This window comes from Electrona antarctica, assembly GCF_951216825.1.
Source record: "Electrona antarctica genome assembly, chromosome: 23".
In the NCBI taxonomy this organism is placed as follows: Eukaryota; Metazoa; Chordata; class Actinopteri; order Myctophiformes; family Myctophidae; genus Electrona; species Electrona antarctica.
The window spans coordinates 15,432,331-15,451,244 of record NC_136804.1 but is presented as its reverse complement, the minus strand read 5'-3'; the positions used below and the strand labels follow the sequence as shown (position 1 = coordinate 15,451,244).

General features: G+C 40.9%; 1 protein-coding gene across 1 annotated transcript; it reads left to right on the top strand.

The window, feature by feature from the left end:
• Positions 1-646: 646 nt before the first annotated feature.
• Positions 647-17,938, top strand: arfgap3 (ADP-ribosylation factor GTPase activating protein 3). The gene is made up of 16 exons (XM_079494440.1): positions 647-853; positions 2,742-2,860; positions 3,570-3,642; positions 4,637-4,768; positions 5,451-5,534; positions 7,517-7,613; positions 8,237-8,296; positions 8,713-8,759; positions 9,271-9,419; positions 10,452-10,589; positions 11,198-11,326; positions 13,053-13,187; positions 14,692-14,815; positions 15,726-15,813; positions 16,428-16,552; positions 16,817-17,938. The coding sequence occupies exons 1-16, from the start codon at positions 740-742 to the stop codon at positions 16,832-16,834; spliced, it is 1,632 nt and encodes a 543-aa protein (XP_079350566.1). The 5' UTR covers positions 647-739; the 3' UTR covers positions 16,835-17,938.
• Positions 17,939-18,914: the final 976 nt, after the last annotated feature.

The window sequence follows — 18,914 nt, the reverse complement described above, 5'->3', positions numbered from 1 at the left end:
TTCTCTCATTTTAGTTCTAGTTAACACTCTAGCAGCCGCATTTTGAACAAGTTGGAGTCTATCCGTTGATTTCTTTGGCAGGCCTGAGAGGAGGGCATTACAGTAATCTAATCGAGAAAAGACAAAAGCATGGACCAATGTTTTAGCATCATCTAAAGATAAATATGCTCTAATACGTGCGATGTTTCGAAGATGAAAGAAAGCTGTCTTGGTAGCTTGATTAATGTGCGCATTAAAATTCAGATCTGAGTCGATAATAACCCCTAGGTTCTTTACTGTCGACTTACTTCCTACATTTAGGTTACCGAGTTTTTTTTTTATCAATTCTTTTTGCTCATTAGAGCCAATTATAAGAACTTCTGTCTTATCCTCGTTCAGTTGGAGAAAGTTCTCACTCATCCAGCATTTAATGTTGGACAGACAGGATAGCAGTGGGTCAAGGGCAGAGGGGTCATCAGGGGCTACGGAAAGATACAGCTGCGTATCGTCCGCATAGAAGTGGTAATTCACTCCGAGGGCGCTAATGAGTTCTCCCAGTTTCGGTCTGGCTGGGACGCCTCACTGGCCCTGCACCGAAACGGCATTTCCCAGAGAGCCTTGCTACAACAACATAGACACGTGCCAGCTTTTGGGCCAATCAGAGCTCAACATGCGTGTTGTTTTCCTACTGACGTGTCGCATTTCGGCTCTTTAGCCTTTAGCAGATAAAAAAAAAAGACAGCTGCTTTTCTGTGTGTGGATGTGTTTGTGTGATAAGGTGTTAACTAACAGGTACACTACAAACATGTCGGAACCCTCCAAGCAGGACATAGCATCTATCTTCAAGAGACTGCGTTCCATCCCCACGAATAAGGTGAGCGGTTTTCATGGGATGAGATGTTTGACTGTCTGTCTGTTAACGAGGAAGTGAGTGGACTTCATCATGGACTTAATATTTGACACGTCAATGGTTTTGAGAGAGACTGAGAGATGCAAGAAGAGAAGACCGATCGTCCACCTACCCAGACGTTTAAAACATACTATATCACAGTGTAAATTTAAAATCATCAGTGTTGAACGCTGTGAGTGTACATTTTAGGCTGCATTTACCAGCTCAGCCTTTTCGAGGCTCAACAGTCAATGCTAGCTCTGGTCCATAGCCTTACTGCTTCTATGATTCTGAGCTAAGTCAATGCTAGCTCTGGTCCATAGCCTTACTGCTTCTATGATTATGAGCTAAGTCAATGCTAGCTCTGGTCCATAGCCCTAATGCCCTTTGCTGCCGTTAGAGCTATGGATCAGAGCTAAGTCAATGCAAGCAAAGCTATCAGGGCTTTGTGTAAAATATTTAATTTGTAAGGCGCCCCTATTTTGGGGGCAATTTTTCAAACTTTAAATACAATGTTTATTTCTTAATCAGTATACAGTATGATGTTAAGACTGAGGAAGAGGTAGAGTGAGGACCACAGAGAGGGGCTCATAGCTCAACCACAGCATCTGGACATTTTCTCTTGACTTGTGTTTGGACTAGGCTATTTAATATATTAACTGTAAACTGTGTCTCTCTCTCACACACACACACACACACGATTTAATGCGTGAATTACATGAACCTATAGCTGCTTCACAGCACGCACTGCACTGTAGTCTGCAAAAACAGCTGCTTAACATTTGGTTCTCAATCTCAACTAGCCGCAAGCAAAACGATGCTATGATGCTATCTATCTACCATCATTTATACTCTAGTGCTGGGTGTCTTGCCAGTAAATAGCAGATCTACAAGCTCACGGTGAGCAATGTCTGCTTTTACCGCATTCAATGCAACACCAACAGCACACAACTAAGTGTAAATTAGACTTTATTACACAAATATAACAGTGACTAATATAATTATGTACATCCTGCCACCATGACAGTTCCATTTCGTTCTGTGCTTTAATGGAATGACAATAAACTCCTTGACCGTGGCCATGTGACCTAATGCCATGTTTAAACAGTAAAGTATTGCTGCAGTGTTTGTTCAGTAACAGCTGGGGTCTCTCTAAATCTCTTTGTAAACAGAAAATAAGTTTTCAGGTCAGAATAAACATTTTGTATCCAATCATATAGGATGAACAAGGGGCATTGGAAGTGATGACACAAAGCAATGAGCAGAAATATTTGGAATCGGAAGGAACACTATAAAATTGTTAGATGATAATGATGTGGTCTCTCTCCTGACTGGCTGCATTTGGCAGCCCACCTGAAAATGTATTTTCTGTTTATTAAAGATCTGGAGAGATGTCGGGGAGACCCCTTTTTACTGAATAAACATCTGGATATAGAGCTTTAGCATTTTAACAGAATACCCTTTTGTTTATCACTTGCACTACCTTGTAATGGATCAGTTTATCACAGCCTACAATTCAAAATCAATTTCATATCAGGGTCCCTGGGACCGATCATTTCAAAATCCATAGCAAGTCCGTTTGGGAGTCTGTACTCTGTAGCATGAGGCCTAAAGTATGTAGTACTGTATATCTGAAAGCATATAGAAAGTTTGATTTGGGTTATGTTTTTCAATTTGAAGTCGTTCCACAATTCTGCAAAATAGTTGGATGTACATCAATAATGAACGCTATAGGGTTTGCAAACCCTATAGCGTTCATTATCGATGTCATATACAGTATATTGGCTTAGAGAACAGTGTTTTTGCCCTTAGTTTTTGTTTGTGTTTGTTTGTTTTGATAATTTGTCTAACTAGAGCTTTCATTGTTCCGTAGGCTTGTTTCGACTGCTCTTCTAAGAACCCTAGCTGGGCCAGTATCACCTATGGAGTGTTTCTATGTATTGACTGTTCAGGGACTCACAGGTCTCTGGGAGTTCATCTGTCCTTCATCAGGTAACTAGTGACGTCTTCTGATTGCTAAACACACAGTTGGGTCATCGACAGTTCATTTATTATAGCTGACTGTCCATTACGACTGCAACTGTTAATCTAATCAATTTAATCACTTATTTACATTTATTTATTTAAATAAAACAATTGATTTTGTGGTGGATTTGAATTTATTTCTTAGTCAATTCTATTAATATAAAGGTGCTTCAAGATGATTATATTATATATTATTTAGATTTATCGAAAAATGTAGATAATCGATAGTTGTAGCCCTACTGTAGCTGTCTATTTTAGTGTTTGCCCATTAAGATCAGAAGACCTGATTCTACAAATGTCTTCTACAAAACGTATCAGTGGTGCTCAAACCTTTTCATGTCGGACCCCAGAATTATCTGTATTTGGGGTCATGGACCCCCATCTGAAAATATTTTGTTCCAGGGACTCCCCACCCCAGAAGCAAATAAGATGTTCACTGTGAAAGAATATATTGGCCTATACTGTTTGGTACTGAGTGTACAGCATTGGATTCAAAGATTTGCAAAAATACAGTGCCACACTACGAGTTTGTAGATCTGCTATTTTTCAATAGCTAAAGTTTAAAATAATGCTTTAAGTGGTTGAAAGCTTAGGTGACACAGATGCATTCCAGAGGTTGAAACATTTCAGATGACATCTTCCTTGGTCATGTCCTAAGATTTGATGTTTCACACAGGTCCACTGAACTGGACTCTAACTGGTCCTGGTTTCAGTTGAGGTGTATGCAAGTTGGGGGCAATGCCACTGGGGTGAGTATACATACTGTAACCTGTCAGTATACATACTGTAATACTGTAATACTGTAATACTGTAACTGTAACCTAAGTTGGCAATTCATTGTCACAGAAATAATTGCGATTTTTAAATGATTTCATTGTGTTTTTGGCATTGAACATTGAATAAAAACCTAGTTTGCCTTTCAGACTTTGTAATAAAACAAATTCCACAGGGCAGATATGACAAATAACTTCAATATACAAATAAATTACTGACATATTTTATACTTTAAAAAAATAACTGGCATTGTAAGATTGTTGATCAGCTATTTCTGCTATCTACATTTTTCAACATGGAAACAATTTTGATGATTACCATACGGTAATAATTCCGATTACCGGTATCTCAAATAATTGCAATTAGGTGATAAAAAAATATCAGCTAGTTAACCACTTTAAACCATATCCTGTGAGCCAGGCTGTTGATTCCGTCATAGTAGTCTGGAGCGTGGAAGCTCTAAAAATGATCAAGCGATTGAGCGGATGTGGTGCCTTCTACCCACTTCCTTTTAACCTTTACAGTCGCACACATTTTTCTGAATATAAATCGAAATCATCTAAGCAAGATATTTTCGTGAACGGAAATGATGGACAGATTGTGGAATAGTTTTCTGGCTACACAACGCTAGCCCTACATTTTTCTAATTCTTTTGGTTAGCTTAGTCAAACTTGGGTCCTGATGAATGTGGAGTGCATTAACCCATTGTGGGTGGGAACCCCTTTGTGTTTTAAACATTATGTTATAATTTAGCTATTGAAAAATAGCAGATCTGTCTGCTATTTTTGAAAAATCGTGAAAATATTTATTTCAGAAAACTGGAGGATTTAGAAGATTTTTTTTAAATTTCGACGTCAGGTCTAAATGGGTTAAGACCTTGTCACTGTACACGTCTTGAAATGTGTTGTCGAATATCATTTGAGCCACTGCTGCAGTGAATTAATTGAATGGGTGTCTTCCTGTGGACAGAACGCATTTTTCAGCCAGCAGGGCTTTTCAAACGGCGCTGCCAACTTGAAGTACAACAGTCGAGCTGCCATGCTGTACCGGGAGAAGGTCAAGACTCTGGCCAACCAAGCCACCAGAAGTCACGGCACAGAGGTACTGTTGCCAGTTCCACCTGGAACAACGTCCTTCCTGTACTTCAGAGTTAAATAAGTACCACGTCTATGTTTGTAAATATTGTCATTATTTGTGTTTTGATAGTGACATACAGTGAATAATGACGCAAGCATCATTTTCAGCAATTAGTGCAGTGCCCTTCATCAGTGTTAAACAAGATGTCTGTCTTTCTAAAGTTTCTATAAATGTGGTTGGAGTGGGAAGTAGGTTGTGTGTGTCTCTCTCTGAGTCACTCTTATTAGTTTTTTTTAAAAAACCACTTATACTTAAGAAAGACAGTAAGTCTTTTCTGTAACCCATTTTTTTCACCCGGCACCAATTGCCTATGCTGTGCTGGGTGCTACTCTCACTCTGCCAACCTGGGGAGAGCCCTGAACTGAGCTCATGCTTCCTTCAATGCATGAGGAGTGAGCCGCTTCTTATCACCTGACAGGGGGGAGTTTCCCCCCTCCAAAGGAAGTTACACGGCTATCACAATGCACACTTGGAACTAGCTGTAGTATAATGTATACTAATAAAACCCATTAACTAATCCCCTGTACGCAGGAGTAATGGGATATCGGAATTATGGGCACTCCCCCTCATCTGTGTGTGTGTGTGTGTAATCCGTGTATGTGTGTTAATGTTGGACAGTCACTTATAACCTTCCTATTTCTTACAGTTATGGCTGGACAGTCAGGCCCCCCTGCTGTCCACAAGATCAGTAGATGACAAGCAAGAGGACTTCTTCAGCCTACACACAGAGGTGGGTGTGTGTGTGTGTGTGTGTGTGTGTGTGTGTGTGTGTGTGTGTGTGTGTGTGTGTGTGTGTGTGTGTGTGTGTGTGTGTGTGTGTGTGTGTGTGTGTGTGTGTGTGTGTGTGTGTGTGTGTGTGTGTGTGTGTGTGTGTGTGTGTGTGTGTGTGTGTGTGTGTGTGTGTGTGTGTGTGTGTGTGTGTGTGTGTGTGTGTGTGTGGGGAGGGGGTGTTATTGAATGTCCACAAGAACTGAGATTAGACGACACCCATGGGGTTAGCCAGGGTGATGTGTCTGTGTGTCTGTGTGTGTGTGTGTGTGTGTGTGTGTGTTTGCTAAAGGGGGACCATTTAAAACAAAGGCGGTTTGCTTGCATGCTGTGGTTTGCTACTAACAGAAATAAGAGAGGGGGTGGAAAAACAACGGGCTGCCAATGTAGGTTATGTTTTGTTGTTTTTCTTGTTTTCTCGCCCCCTCTCTTCAAAGTTAGATTGGGCAAGCTCTAAACTGACTGGGCCATGGCCCGTGGGTTAAAGAGCACAGATCTGCACAGATTAACGACAATAATTAAATGATCTTCCATTTACGGAACGGACTAGGAACTGTGGAGAGAGAGAGAAGGGGAGTGGTAATGGTGGAACAAAAACATATGATTGATCGACACTTCACTGCATCCACTGAAGCGCTGAAAAATGTTGACGCCAGCTGAATTTTGTTCTGTAGCGCGTGTCAAGAGTTAGACATTGTCATGTTGTCGGCTTCCACTGAAAATGCCTTGTAGCCTGGCTGTCGCATTGTCAGTTGGATTTCACTGTAATTTCACCTAACAATATTAAGGTTCTCAAGAAGTGTTAAAGGAAACCTTTGCGCTCGGGTGGCACAGCACAGTGGTATCCACCACTATGGCTTTGTCAAGTGTCTATTTTCAACCCTTTCATATATTACGGACCACCGTTTGATGAGATTTAGCCTCTCAGACCCCAAACTTAAAATATTTTGTTGTCGTTGGAAGATTTTGTCCACAATTCCATGCTGTATTGATGTGGTACCATAGGAGAGATAACAGGCAAACGTTGATTAAAATAATTCTTCTACATTCTCTAAATGTGTAGACTGCTTGTAAATGGTAAATGGTAAATGGTGCATTTATATAGCGCCTTTATCCAAGGCACTTTACATAGATTACAAGGGACAGGCAACGCCCCAGGGGCGGGGGGTGGACCCCGGTGGGGGGTAGACCGCTTTCAAAGGCACCTACAATCCGAAACAGCCCCCACCCCACCCCTTTACCTCTAAAGGTGTGTTCAGACTTGAATTTAAATATTCGCCTCGGTTCCTCCCGTTTGTGCTGCCCCAGGTCGCGCCGCGCCCGTTCACGGCGCTCGCGCAAATTCTCGTCTTTGCATTGACTTTGTATGTAATCGCATTGCTCTAACCATCCAAGTCTGAACACAGCTTAACGGTGTGTTGTAAATGATCTTATGTAGATTTTTACCAATAAATGTAATTTTGAGAGCGTAAAATCTGCCTCTGCATCACACAGAAATGTGTCTGGGGAGTAATTAATTGCCATAATGACTAAATGAGAAAAAGGTGTAAAAAAAAAAGGAAACCTTCAACCACTGTAGGTTTCTTACTGTTAAACCACAGCCGGCCTTCTCTTCCTGTTTCTCTGTAGCTGAAGGACAACTTACGTTCGCAATATAGTTATTTGTGTTTGTTATTTGTGTTTGTTGATGACATAATATGACATGACATAATATGTTATATTAATATGTTATAATATGCTATGTTGATTAATTGAATACATAGGAGCACAATGCAAACAAGTCCCATTGTCCATTGTGTTATCCTTATCACTAAGGCTAAGTGGCTTAGCTTTAATGTATCGAACCCTAGGGGCATAAGCATAATAATATATTTGTAATTTTGTATACTTTTTATATTAGTGAATCGCATGTTACAGTATGTATTTGTGTTGCGTGCGTTCCAGGTTGTTCCTGAGATTCAGAACACGGCCCAGATGACTCTCAGCTCCCCTCAGAAGCCTCCTCCTGCCCAGCACACAGAGGATAGAGAAGACAATAATGGTACAGTGGATTATCACTATATTGTACACCACTGGTTACCAAACAGTGGTTTTTCAGTACACTGTACACCAGTGGTGACTGGTTACCAAACAGTGGTTTTTCAGTACACTGTACACCAGTGGTGTGCCGTGAGACAAGTCCAGGTGTGTCTTGGAATTGTATGGCAACCAGACATTATTATTGCAATATATACAACTTTACAAAATGTTATGAATTATCTTTTTTCATTTACTCTGTGTGCCCATTTACCAATTACAGAAGAAAATTCGATACCCTACTTATTTTGTATGTTGGGCATGTCGTAGGCAAAATAATTTAACATTATTTTTTTCCACAACTTTTCCAAAATAGTAAAAATAGCCAATCTGCTGAAGCTCACAACATATCACAATGTGCCATGTTTTGAGCATGTAGACTTTCGTCATGAATAATAATACAGGCGTGCCTTGAGATGTTTACTGATTGAGATGTTTACCAGATTGGCGTGCTTGGCCCTTTGGACACAAACAGTTTGAAAACCACTGGTGTACAGCACAGCATGTCCAGTATTACAACTGCTATTTGACCTGCCAAACCACATATAAACCATTAACCCTGTCTGTCTGTCTCTCGTCTCCTCTCAGGAAACCCAGAGGAAGGTCCCAATGTTGACATGCTGAGTGTTTCTCCGAAAGCTCATCCAGGTTCATTGAGGCATAATTATGCTGTATAACTTAAGACACAATAATACTGTATGATGACTGATCAAGAGGTTGGAAGAGGATAATATATAGTTCCAAAGTCAATTCTTGCACATACTTTTTGATTGAAGGGTCAGCATTTCGATCACAAGAACCTTTACTCAAGACCTCAAGTCTTGAGAAAAGGTCATTGTGACCGAGTCTATGCTATTTTCTGTAGATAAAGTATAAAATAGGGTTTTTATGGACAAATATAAAAACTATGGAGATGAAAGATTTTTGCCCGACAGTGACAATATATAAAGGTTTATAGTACTGTACACATAATATACCGTACACATACAATACAGTTTGTAATGCATTTGTATGATGACTGTCACTGACATGCTTTTGCTATAACTGCTATTCATCTTCTCCAGAGGTGCCCTCTGTTCTGAAGAAGAAACCCACTGGTACCAAGAAAACGGTACGTACTGCACGCTTTATTTGGCCTTGATTTGTGCCCATGTATGCATTTTGTTCACATGCATTTAGAGTCGGAATTCCAGAGTACATCTTCTAAAGCAGTGGTTCTCAAAGTGGGGTCTGGGGACCCCCAGGGGTCCTTGAGGGAGTTCCAGGGGGTCCTCAGCTATGATGGATAGTTAGGAACCAAATTGACCCATGGATCTGTAACTCTGTGAGTGTACAAATGGAACCAAATGGTCAATTTGGTTCCATTTGTACACTCTCAGAGTTTAATTCACATTGATTTTACAATATAAATTGGGGTCCCAGAGATAGAAATGCCATTAAATGGGGGTCCGTAGCCTAATGCATGTCGAACTGGGGGTAAAATGATTGAGAATCACTGCTAGAGCCATACAAATCTTCTCTTATGGGGGTCCGTGGGCTACTAAGTCTCAATTTGGGGGTCCTTGGCATGAAAAAGTTTGAGAACCACTGTTCTAAAGTGTGTGTTTGTGTGTGTGTCCTAGCTGGGCTCTAAGAAGGGTGGTCTGGGAGCCCAGAAGGTGAGCAACCAGAGTTTCTCTGAGCTGCAGAAGAGAGCGGCGGCTGTGGACAAACTGAGGGAGAAGGACGACAACGCTGCTGGCAGGACCCCTGCTCAGTCTGATGAAGCCATGTAAGACACCTTTACTGTTCTGACGAACCCATGTAAGACACCCTCACTGTTCTGATGAACCCATGTAAGACACCCTCACTGTTCTGACGAACCCATGTAAGACACCCTCACTGTTCTGATGAACCCATGTAAGACACCCTCACTGTTCTGATGAACCCATGTAAGACACCCTCACTGTTCTGATGAACCCATGTAAGACACCCTCACTGTTCTGATGAACCCATGTAAGACACCCTCACTGTTCTGATGAACCCATGTAAGACACCCTCACTGTTCTGACGAACCCATGTAAGACACCCTCACTGTTCTGACGAACCCATGTAAGACACCCTCACTGTTCTGACGAACCCATGTAAGACACCCTCACTGTTCTGACGAACCCATGTAAGACACCCTCACTGTTCTGATGAACCCATGTAAGACACCCTCACTGTTCTGATGAACCCATGTAAGACACCCTCACTGTTCTGACGAACCCATGTAAGACACCCTCACTGTTCTGATGAACCCATGTAAGACACCCTCACTGTTCTGACGAACCCATGTAAGACACCCTCACTGTTCTGACGAACCCATGTAAGACACCCTCACTGTTCTGACGAACCCATGTAAGACACCCTCACTGTTCTGACGAACCCATGTAAGACACCCTCACTGTTCTGACGAACCCATGTAAGACACCCTCACTGTTCAGATGTAAGACTGAATGTCCTTACACACTGGGAGCATTTTGCCATGGATAAAAGCATACGCCTGTATGAATGAGGCATCACCAGTTAATAGTTTGATGTGAAATAGCCGTGATGCATTTTCACATTGCTTATTTGCCACGCTCCCATTGTGTATGGACCTCGACACAACCCTCACCGTTCCTTCAACACCGAAGGATGAATGAAGCCTTGTTCTTCTTGACATTGGTTAATCTTTCCAGCCGTGTTGAGAGTGTGTGTTTTATGTTTTGTCATGGCTCTCTGCTGACGCCATTGCTTGTTTTATTGCTTCTGACTACCCTTCCTTCCTTCCTCTCCTAAGTGCTCCTTCCCTGCGTCTGGCCTACAAGGATCTGGAAGATCAGAGGAAAAAACAAGAGCAGAAGCTGAAGGGACTGGAGGGGAATAAGAATAAGAAGGAGCAGGCTGATCGACTGGGCATGGGCTTGAGTATGAGGAGGTACGATATCTGAACATAATAGAATTATAGAATAATGGTGGTGTAAATCTATTTCATACGATCTACAACTGTGGTTCCCACTTCCCAGCCTTTTATGGATCAGGGCCCACTTGGAAATCTCGAAAGCGTTTTCTTTTGACCACAATGGTTAAGTAGAGAGATGCGTGCATTTTCGGAGCATATTCATTTTGATAATCAATCGATTGTCTTGCGGCTTGGATCAAAGGAACTAACATAGTGTACTTTAAGTTCCTCTTTTATTGGTATCACAATGAAAACCACATGTTTTTTTTTAAATCATTAATAAAGTATTTCTTTCAGATTGTGAATCACTGATCTAGGAAAATTGTAGCACTAACTAGTTGTTACAGTTACAAACCAGTACAAACATATCAATGAGCTACAACAGTCGTTCCCAAACCTTTTAACTGGAGACCCAAAAGAGAAATTCTATGTCTCATTGAGCCTGTAGATCTGCTATTTTCACTATATATATCTTTTTTTAATTTATGGACCTTTTTATTTATTTTCTTCAGTGTGAAATGAATGTAATTTGAAAAATGTCTGTGTAACTCATTGGGTATGTCTGCCTCTCTGTCTCCCTCTAGTGGCATGTCTCACTCGTCGATGTCAGACATGCACACCATCCAACAGGATAAAGGGTCGCTTGCCAAGACTACCAAGGGGGCACGCCGATTCACAGATGTGGACGAGGATGAAGGCTCCTTCAGCTCCAGGTGAGACGGAAAGCCTTCTGTCAGTGCAGGGGGGATATGCACACAGTCATACACACACACACTTTGATTGTTGCTGTATTTACATTTATGTAATAAACTATAACTATTCAAAGTACAGTCAAACACTCAGTCCAAAAGGCCAAAAACGTCCTTGCAGTCTTGTTTTCATTTATTTCTATGGCTATGCAATCAATTCATAGACATGACATGAAGAATAACAACAAAGTTCAATATCATCACAGGAAAAATAAAACACTGTATGTACAGGGAGGGGGGAAAGGAAAGGGGGGATCATTTCCTCTCCCTTGGGCCTGCTGAAAGGTGGATTTTCAGGCCTGTTTTAAAAGATGCAAGTGATCACAGATGAATTCCTGTTCTGTCTATAGAAGTGTCTATTTGTACGTCTCTAAATGTTTTGATGATTTGAACATGGTGGACCCTATTGGAAACAAGTGTAATGCTTAATTGGGTCGTCCACTCACAGTTAACAGCCTTTGTATTGAGTTTGTGCTTGAAATGTACTGTAATTCTGCAAACTGTTAATAAATTCTTCAATCAATCAATCAATCAATCAATGACAAAATATACTGTATATTGTCTCTGTCTGGTGGAAACCTCATTATGTTAGTTTTCATGATTCAAAAATAACGCATCGCCTTGCAGATCTGCTACTTTTGATGTTTTTGTTTGACGCAGTAGTATGATCAAATAGGGCATTCATTTATGAAAAAACACTAAAAGTAAAAGGTATGGAGATAAGAGGTGTCTGGACAGGGCCCTGTCCAGAGCCCAGGGGCCCTGTCCAGAGCCCAGGGGCCCTGTCCAGAGCCCAGGCAGGGGCCCTGTCCAGAGCCCAGGCAGAAGCCTTTTTGGGGCGGTTCTGGACAACCGTGGGTCCGACCGACTCGACATCGGGCACTACACTCCCTGTCGTGGTGTGGAACACGTGTCCTACATGACAGTAAAGTGACAATTTAAGGACTTTTAAGATCTTTTATAAAGTAATAAGAAATTAAATGGAACATTTGTGCATCAAAAGTAACTAAAACTGCATGGTCAAACATTGCCTAAATTGTCAAATAATAAGACGGAGGCATTTAAAAAGAAATGGCAGATCTACAAGTACACAGCGCCTCGCAACAGATCATATTTATCTGAGGAAACCAAGCCAAACTCGGTTTGGGTGTCGTGGCATGAAAAGGTTGAGAACCACTGGTCTAACCGTGACAGAAGCACATCTGGCTATGTGAGATTATCTTTAGAGGCTGTTTTACTATACTTTTTGGTAAATGCCTTAATACTTAATACTACCTTAGCACTGCTAAGTTAGCAGCACAGAGAGCAAAGGGGTCACGAGTTCAAATCTTGCTGTGATCTGATCACGGAGGGTGCAGAATCTCCTCTGCTGAAAGAGCAATGTGCCTGCACACTGCCTGCTTTATGTACTAGACATGCATCATATCTCTAAACCATTTTAAGAAATTAAACTTGATGTTTAAGTTTGTTAATCACATATTGTACGTCTTGCGCAGCTATTATGCTAGTATTTGTCCAAGCAATGACAAACAGTTGTTTTGTACTTAGTCTTGATGGATAATCGATTGTAATAAAAATGTATTTAAAGAATAACGAAAATGACAAAAAATGCAATGGATATAGTTGAAGCCCTTAAACTCAAATGGTATCATGTTTTACCTGAAACATTACTGTGATCCCTGCTGTTTAGACTGATGTCCAGGTTTGATGAACAGACGGAAAGTGCAGATAAATGGGGCGACGGAGGTGATGGAGGCTGGACCGAGAGGAAGAAACCAGAGCCTGACTTCTACGTGACCACCGCCATCACCCACCAGGAGGACAGGTAAGCTCACCATACACCAGTGGTGGTGGTGGAGGGGTCCCTGGATGATTAGCTTAATGTGTAACGTATACGTTTCTAAAGTTACAATTTAATGACCTTTAAGACCATTTTAATACCAATTAAGTAAAAATGGCCATAGCCGTCATCACAAATGTGATGAGGTCATCGCATTTAGGCAAGTAGCTATGGCCAAGGAGTGTTTTTTGTTTTTGTTGTGCAAAACTAATGCTTGGAATGGATTCAGAACCATGAAAACCCCCTAGTTTGACACATCACATGCTACTTAAAAGGATCCCTGGCTAATAAGACAAATATGCCACAAATATAAATATAACACATCAGTAAAAGGCAGGGGGAAACAAAAACAGTTATTTATAGGAATGCTTTTTGAAACAAATGGGTTTTTAATAAAGATTTAAAACGTGGAAGGGAGTCAGTGAGGCGATTTGTTTTTTTCTGGAAGCACATTCCAGAGCTTAGGTGCTCGGATGGCGAAGGCCCGATCACCCTTCGTGACATAGTTCGCAGTGCGAGTTTTTAGGAGCCCCTTGCCTGTGGACCTCAGGCTGCGAGGAGGGTCATGAGGGGGCAGGAACTCTGTGATATAGCGAGGGGCAAGACCTCTTTGAGCCTTAAACGTGACATCAGGACAGGGGTGATATGATCACGCTTTTTGGTGTTGGTTAAAAGCCTAGCGGCTGCATTTAGCACTAATTGCAAGCGGGAGAGTGATTCCGTAGGCAGGAATGCATTGGACTCAGGCAACAGCCCAGCTTTAATGATCTTAAATCCCTTTATTTTAGATTGGTTTGTAGTAATCGTACAACATAAACATTACAGAGACTTTAGTTGTTACTGTACAATACTTTAAAACAGTTGGCATGTTGCACACATGCCTAAAATTGCTCTTATTTGCGCCGCCCTCGTTGAAAACAATGTATTTCAAACTCCAGCTTGTCCCTCTCCAGGCTGCATGAACAGCGCTCGAGCGCTCGGTTTCTGCCCCCTCAATATCGCAACTCTTCTATTAGGTGGCTCTGGTCTACTCTAGACTGCCCTATGGAATGCATATGCTAATAAACAACTTAATAGTTTCTAAGGATAATATGAGCATCAAAGCAATATTTTAAATATTTTTTATTAGCACGTGCATTCCATAAATTCCATATGGATGGACCACACATGTACATATGACACCATCAACTTGAGACAGGAGCAGTTCCTATTGAGTGAAAGATTCTCTATTTATGAAAGAAATAAAATATTTATGGTGATTTTATTTTTTTATTTTAGTTATAAAGGGCACGTATAATGTTTTAAGGCATATTTGTCTTATCTTATTAGCCAGGGATCCCTTTAACTAACATCAAGGTGTGCCCTTGATATTTTGAGGCAGTCTTCAGAACCACATGGTTATTTCATGTTTTTAAAGTGTGTTTTAAAGGGCTGTCCTGTTGCATTTCAAACCTATAACGGTTTGGGTGTGTGTGTTTGCGACGTTCAGGCCAGCGCGGCGCAGGCCCGACCCGGAGGTCATGACAGACACAGGGGAAGCCCAGAAGAAGTTTGGAGGTGACGTCAAGGCCATCTCCTCTGACATGTACTTTGGCAAACAAGATAATTCTGAGGTAGGCGTGTGTGTGTAATCTTGAATACAATCAATCAAGTGATAGTGTGTACTTTTAAATTATCTGCCACATTGCCAAGTTTGTCATTTGTTTTACTGCGCTGTGGCTCTGTAGGAAGGTGAGCCTTTCTGTTAGACCTAATCTCACCACATTTCTTGTCACACTTACCAGTAGGATACAGAAGTACCTCCACTAATTGATTTAATTTGGATAATGGAAAGCAAAGGAGCTCTGTACGGGCTGAAACCCTGCCTAAATTTGTAGTCGCCAACATCCAGTATAAGTGTATACAGGCCAGGGTATCTGCTTGTCACTTTAGAAGTCACATGGACTTTTAAGACCGTTTTAACATTGACCAAACTCTCAAATATTAGATATAAAGAGATGCAATGCCTCAAGTTGAGACATTAAAAGGTCTTGTCGGGGTTGGGGGTTCAAATATGATTATTTTGGGGGTCGCAGCCTGAAAAGGTTGAGATTCCGGGCTGGCCACATGAAGTCTGAGCTCCACATTGGAGCAAGAATTATTTTATGTATACATTAATACGATACTTGTGAAAGAAGTGTGTGTGTTTCTGTCTGTCTGTTTGTCTTGCACGAGGATCCATGGGGTTCTCTTTGCTCTTGGTATCTGTCTATTTTTTATTTTTTTTATACGTTTATTTAACAGGGACAATACCAAGTCATAAAAACATGAAACCATTGTATTGTATATGTAGCCGAGACTAATTTGCAACCCCAGTCCCCGGTTAGGCTTTTCTATATATCTACCTATAAAAAAATCATTTACAAAAAGGACATGCAAGAAGCTCTAATCTAAAGTACAAAAGCAATCTCTACACACTGACCGTCTGACCTATGAAATTAATCTTGAGAAAAGAAATGAAGAAAGATCTCTTGTGTTTTCCAGTATGAGGCGAAGACTAGACTGGAGAGATTTTCTGGGAGTTCTGCTATAAGTTCAGCGGATCTGTTCGATGACCCAAAGAAACAAACCGGTATGGAAACATCATTCATATGGCACCATTCAGTACAAGTGTCGGGGGGGGCTTACAGAAGTTGTCCTCAAATCGCATTCATGTGGACTGGTCCTGGATATTGTGAAAAATGTACCATTGAAATATCAGAAAACCTTTTGTTTAATTGGAAAAAGTCACAAAGTATGGCTGTACGTTTTTTATAATAATCGTATTATTATCAATACAATCTTACTATTTGCCAATAACTTGAAAAGCCCACTTGAAATTAACCTGACTCTGCCAGATTGCGGCAGTATTGAGTTCACAAGTTCCTCCTACCTTGATCTGGTCTCTCTCAACCGGAAGCAGCGGGACAAAAATCTGATCTCCATAATAATTTCGAGTTGTAGTCTTGTTAGCTTGTGTTTACATTTGCGCTGTGGCACAGCCTCAATACGTCATCAGTCTCGCGCTGATCGCATACGGCCGCATATCGCTCCGATCAGATACTGTACATCGTCTCTGCCCGAGAGAGTCCAGATGGGAAGCAGGAGGAACTCACTGCTGCCACCAGCTGGTGGAATCAGGTTAACTTGCAATATCCTTCGGCTAGAACGTGAATTGTTGATCCGTTGATCTGTCTGCTTGCACAGTGGGTTCCTACCGTCTGTCCAACGTCCTGCCCAACGCCCCGGACATGTCCCAGCTGAAACTAGGTGTGCGCTCCATGGCAGGAAAGCTGTCCGTTATGGCCAGTGGGGTCGTCACCTCCATCCAGGTGGGTCGGCGACACACATCACTCACACATCATTCTGCACCAACACTGTACTGTATGCATTTTATATGAAATATCAGCCGATATCGATATGCTACCGATAATATGCTGCGTCAAATCGGACGATACCGATATATTATGATGAAATATGTGGAGATAAATTACAAGGTTTCTGCCCGACAACTACATCGTACAACTTTTTTGGCTAATTTGTGATTCTAAACGATGTCTTCTGACACTTTATTTTGCCATGTTTTTTTTTTCCAGGATCATTACAGCACTTGAGGTTGTAACCTCTACCGCTCTCATCCTGCGTGAGGCCGCTTCAGTGTGGGGCAGCGACACCATCTTTGGTAGAGAGACCATGGGAGAGAGATTAAACTTTGCTGTGTTGGCCCACATTCTGTAGTAGGACAACGAAGGAAAAATAAATCTAGTGTGTATATTGGAGTTTTGTACTTTTGGATCTGTTAAAATAATATTATTTAGAATATTAACCACATAAGCTTGTTTGAGTGAAGCTACTGATGGAAGCACAATATCTACAGTAGTAGTGTATTATTCCTCTGTGGGTATAATGAAGGGTAACTGCCGTTAGGGAGAGCATTTAGAATGGACCATTTAATTTGCTTCGACGATATTTAGAAAACTAGGGAACATAAGGGTTCTGGTATAATCGTAGCGCTGGTGCGTTTGGCTTTTTGGTTTATTTTCATTATGTTTTTGCCATTTGATGAGTTCAGTTCCTGGGAGAAGTGCATTATATGCATTGAACTGTCTTTTGTCTGGTTGATGAAAACAACTTGCCTGGAGATAGTTTGTTTTCCCCTCTATATACGCATGCACCTTAAAGATTTACGCTGTGTATTTATTTCTTGCACATTCCTATAGAAGTGTCCTTTATGTCCCCTAAAGTGCACTTACTGTATGTCTGTTTCAACACACAGGACCAATATATAGAATTACAAGGCCTTTGTAGACCTGTGGTGTATTACATTATTATCTATTGACAGTAAAAAAATAAAATAAAAAAACAAAGTACTGATAATCCCTCATCTGAAAATAATGCAAATTTGCATTGTCTTAATATTAATGAGCATCAAACCCTTTCTTGACTGCAAGGTATCCTAGCAGTTTTCTTTTTTTTTAGATGGAGAAACAGTGATTTTAATGTAGCGGGGAACAATTGGAAAGTCGTCCCATCTCTCCTAGGATGGTCATACAGTACGTGAAGCGGGTCATTTGCACTATTAAATTTAGTCAACTATTAAAATCACTTTGTTTGGTATCCAAAACATTTGAATGTTGTTACCAAGATAGCGGTGGAAGTGTTGTATATGATGATGTTGTATGTGGTTTTGTTTGGCTCTAAAATAAGGAGATCTCTTGGCTTGGAATCTTTTTTCTTAGTGTTTCGGACAGTGCTGGATTCTTAACCACTTAAATCCCCATTGTACTTGGGAGTAGTTACCTGAAGTCTGGGCTCTATACTAGACTGCTGTTTTTGCTGTACACTAACACATCGCCAAATGTTCACCCCAGAATAGTGAAGCTAGGGTTCTTAAGTGTCCTTTTTTGTGGATATTCTGGAAAGGTAGGACTTTGTGTAAAGTAAAGCCTTGTTTATACTGTGTAAGCCAATCTATGGCTAATAGGTCTTGGCATTTATAGCATATACTCAATATATTGGCTCACTGAGCGTGACAGGCATTCCAAATTAGGTCAATGGATCAGAAACTTTTTGTCTTCACTCACAGCTTTGAGCTTTCAGACGAGACCACATTATAACTTGAAAGCACAGTTCCATTTTGAATGTAAGAAAAAGAGCTTGAAACTTTATTTAATGGCTGGACAGTCTGCTAAATATTGTCTTTAATTAAATGAAATGAAAAATAACTGAACCAGTCCTGGGATAAAGTTAGTACCACACAGCTGGCGTTATACATTTCAGATGCACATTTAACTAGCATTATTCATCTTCGCTGTCAGGTGGAAACCAAACAAAAATGGAAAAAATAAGAACCTGTGTTCAAAAGCACCAAAAAATTGCAGATCTGCAAGTTCACAATGTGACGTGACAGGTTATTTCCACTGCTTTCATGCGACACTCATATGTAGGGCATTAAATGTTTTAATATGCAGATAGGTTTCTGCTATATAGTGTGTGTGTGTGCATATATATTTATATATATGGTTAATGAATACATTGTGATCAGTTAGATCTGTCACTGTAAGCCTTAGGCCAAAGAAGTGATACACACACGCTTAAATGCAATGAATATCATTGAGTGGTGTAGTTAACTCTGCACGGGGCAGCTTTTGCTTGAATGTACTGTATTACAACTGAACCTTTACCAATGAATGG

Excerpts from the sequence above, each read along its gene's own strand:
- arfgap3 (XM_079494440.1), top strand. The coding sequence starts at position 740 with ATGTGTTTGTGTGATAAGGTGTTAACTAACAGGTACACTACAAACATG. Across the intron at positions 2,861-3,569 it reads GTTCATCTGTCCTTCATCAG|GTCCACTGAACTGGACTCTA; the intron begins GTAACTAGTGAC and ends TGTTTCACACAG. Across the intron at positions 8,297-8,712 it reads TTCTCCGAAAGCTCATCCAG|AGGTGCCCTCTGTTCTGAAG; the intron begins GTTCATTGAGGC and ends CATCTTCTCCAG.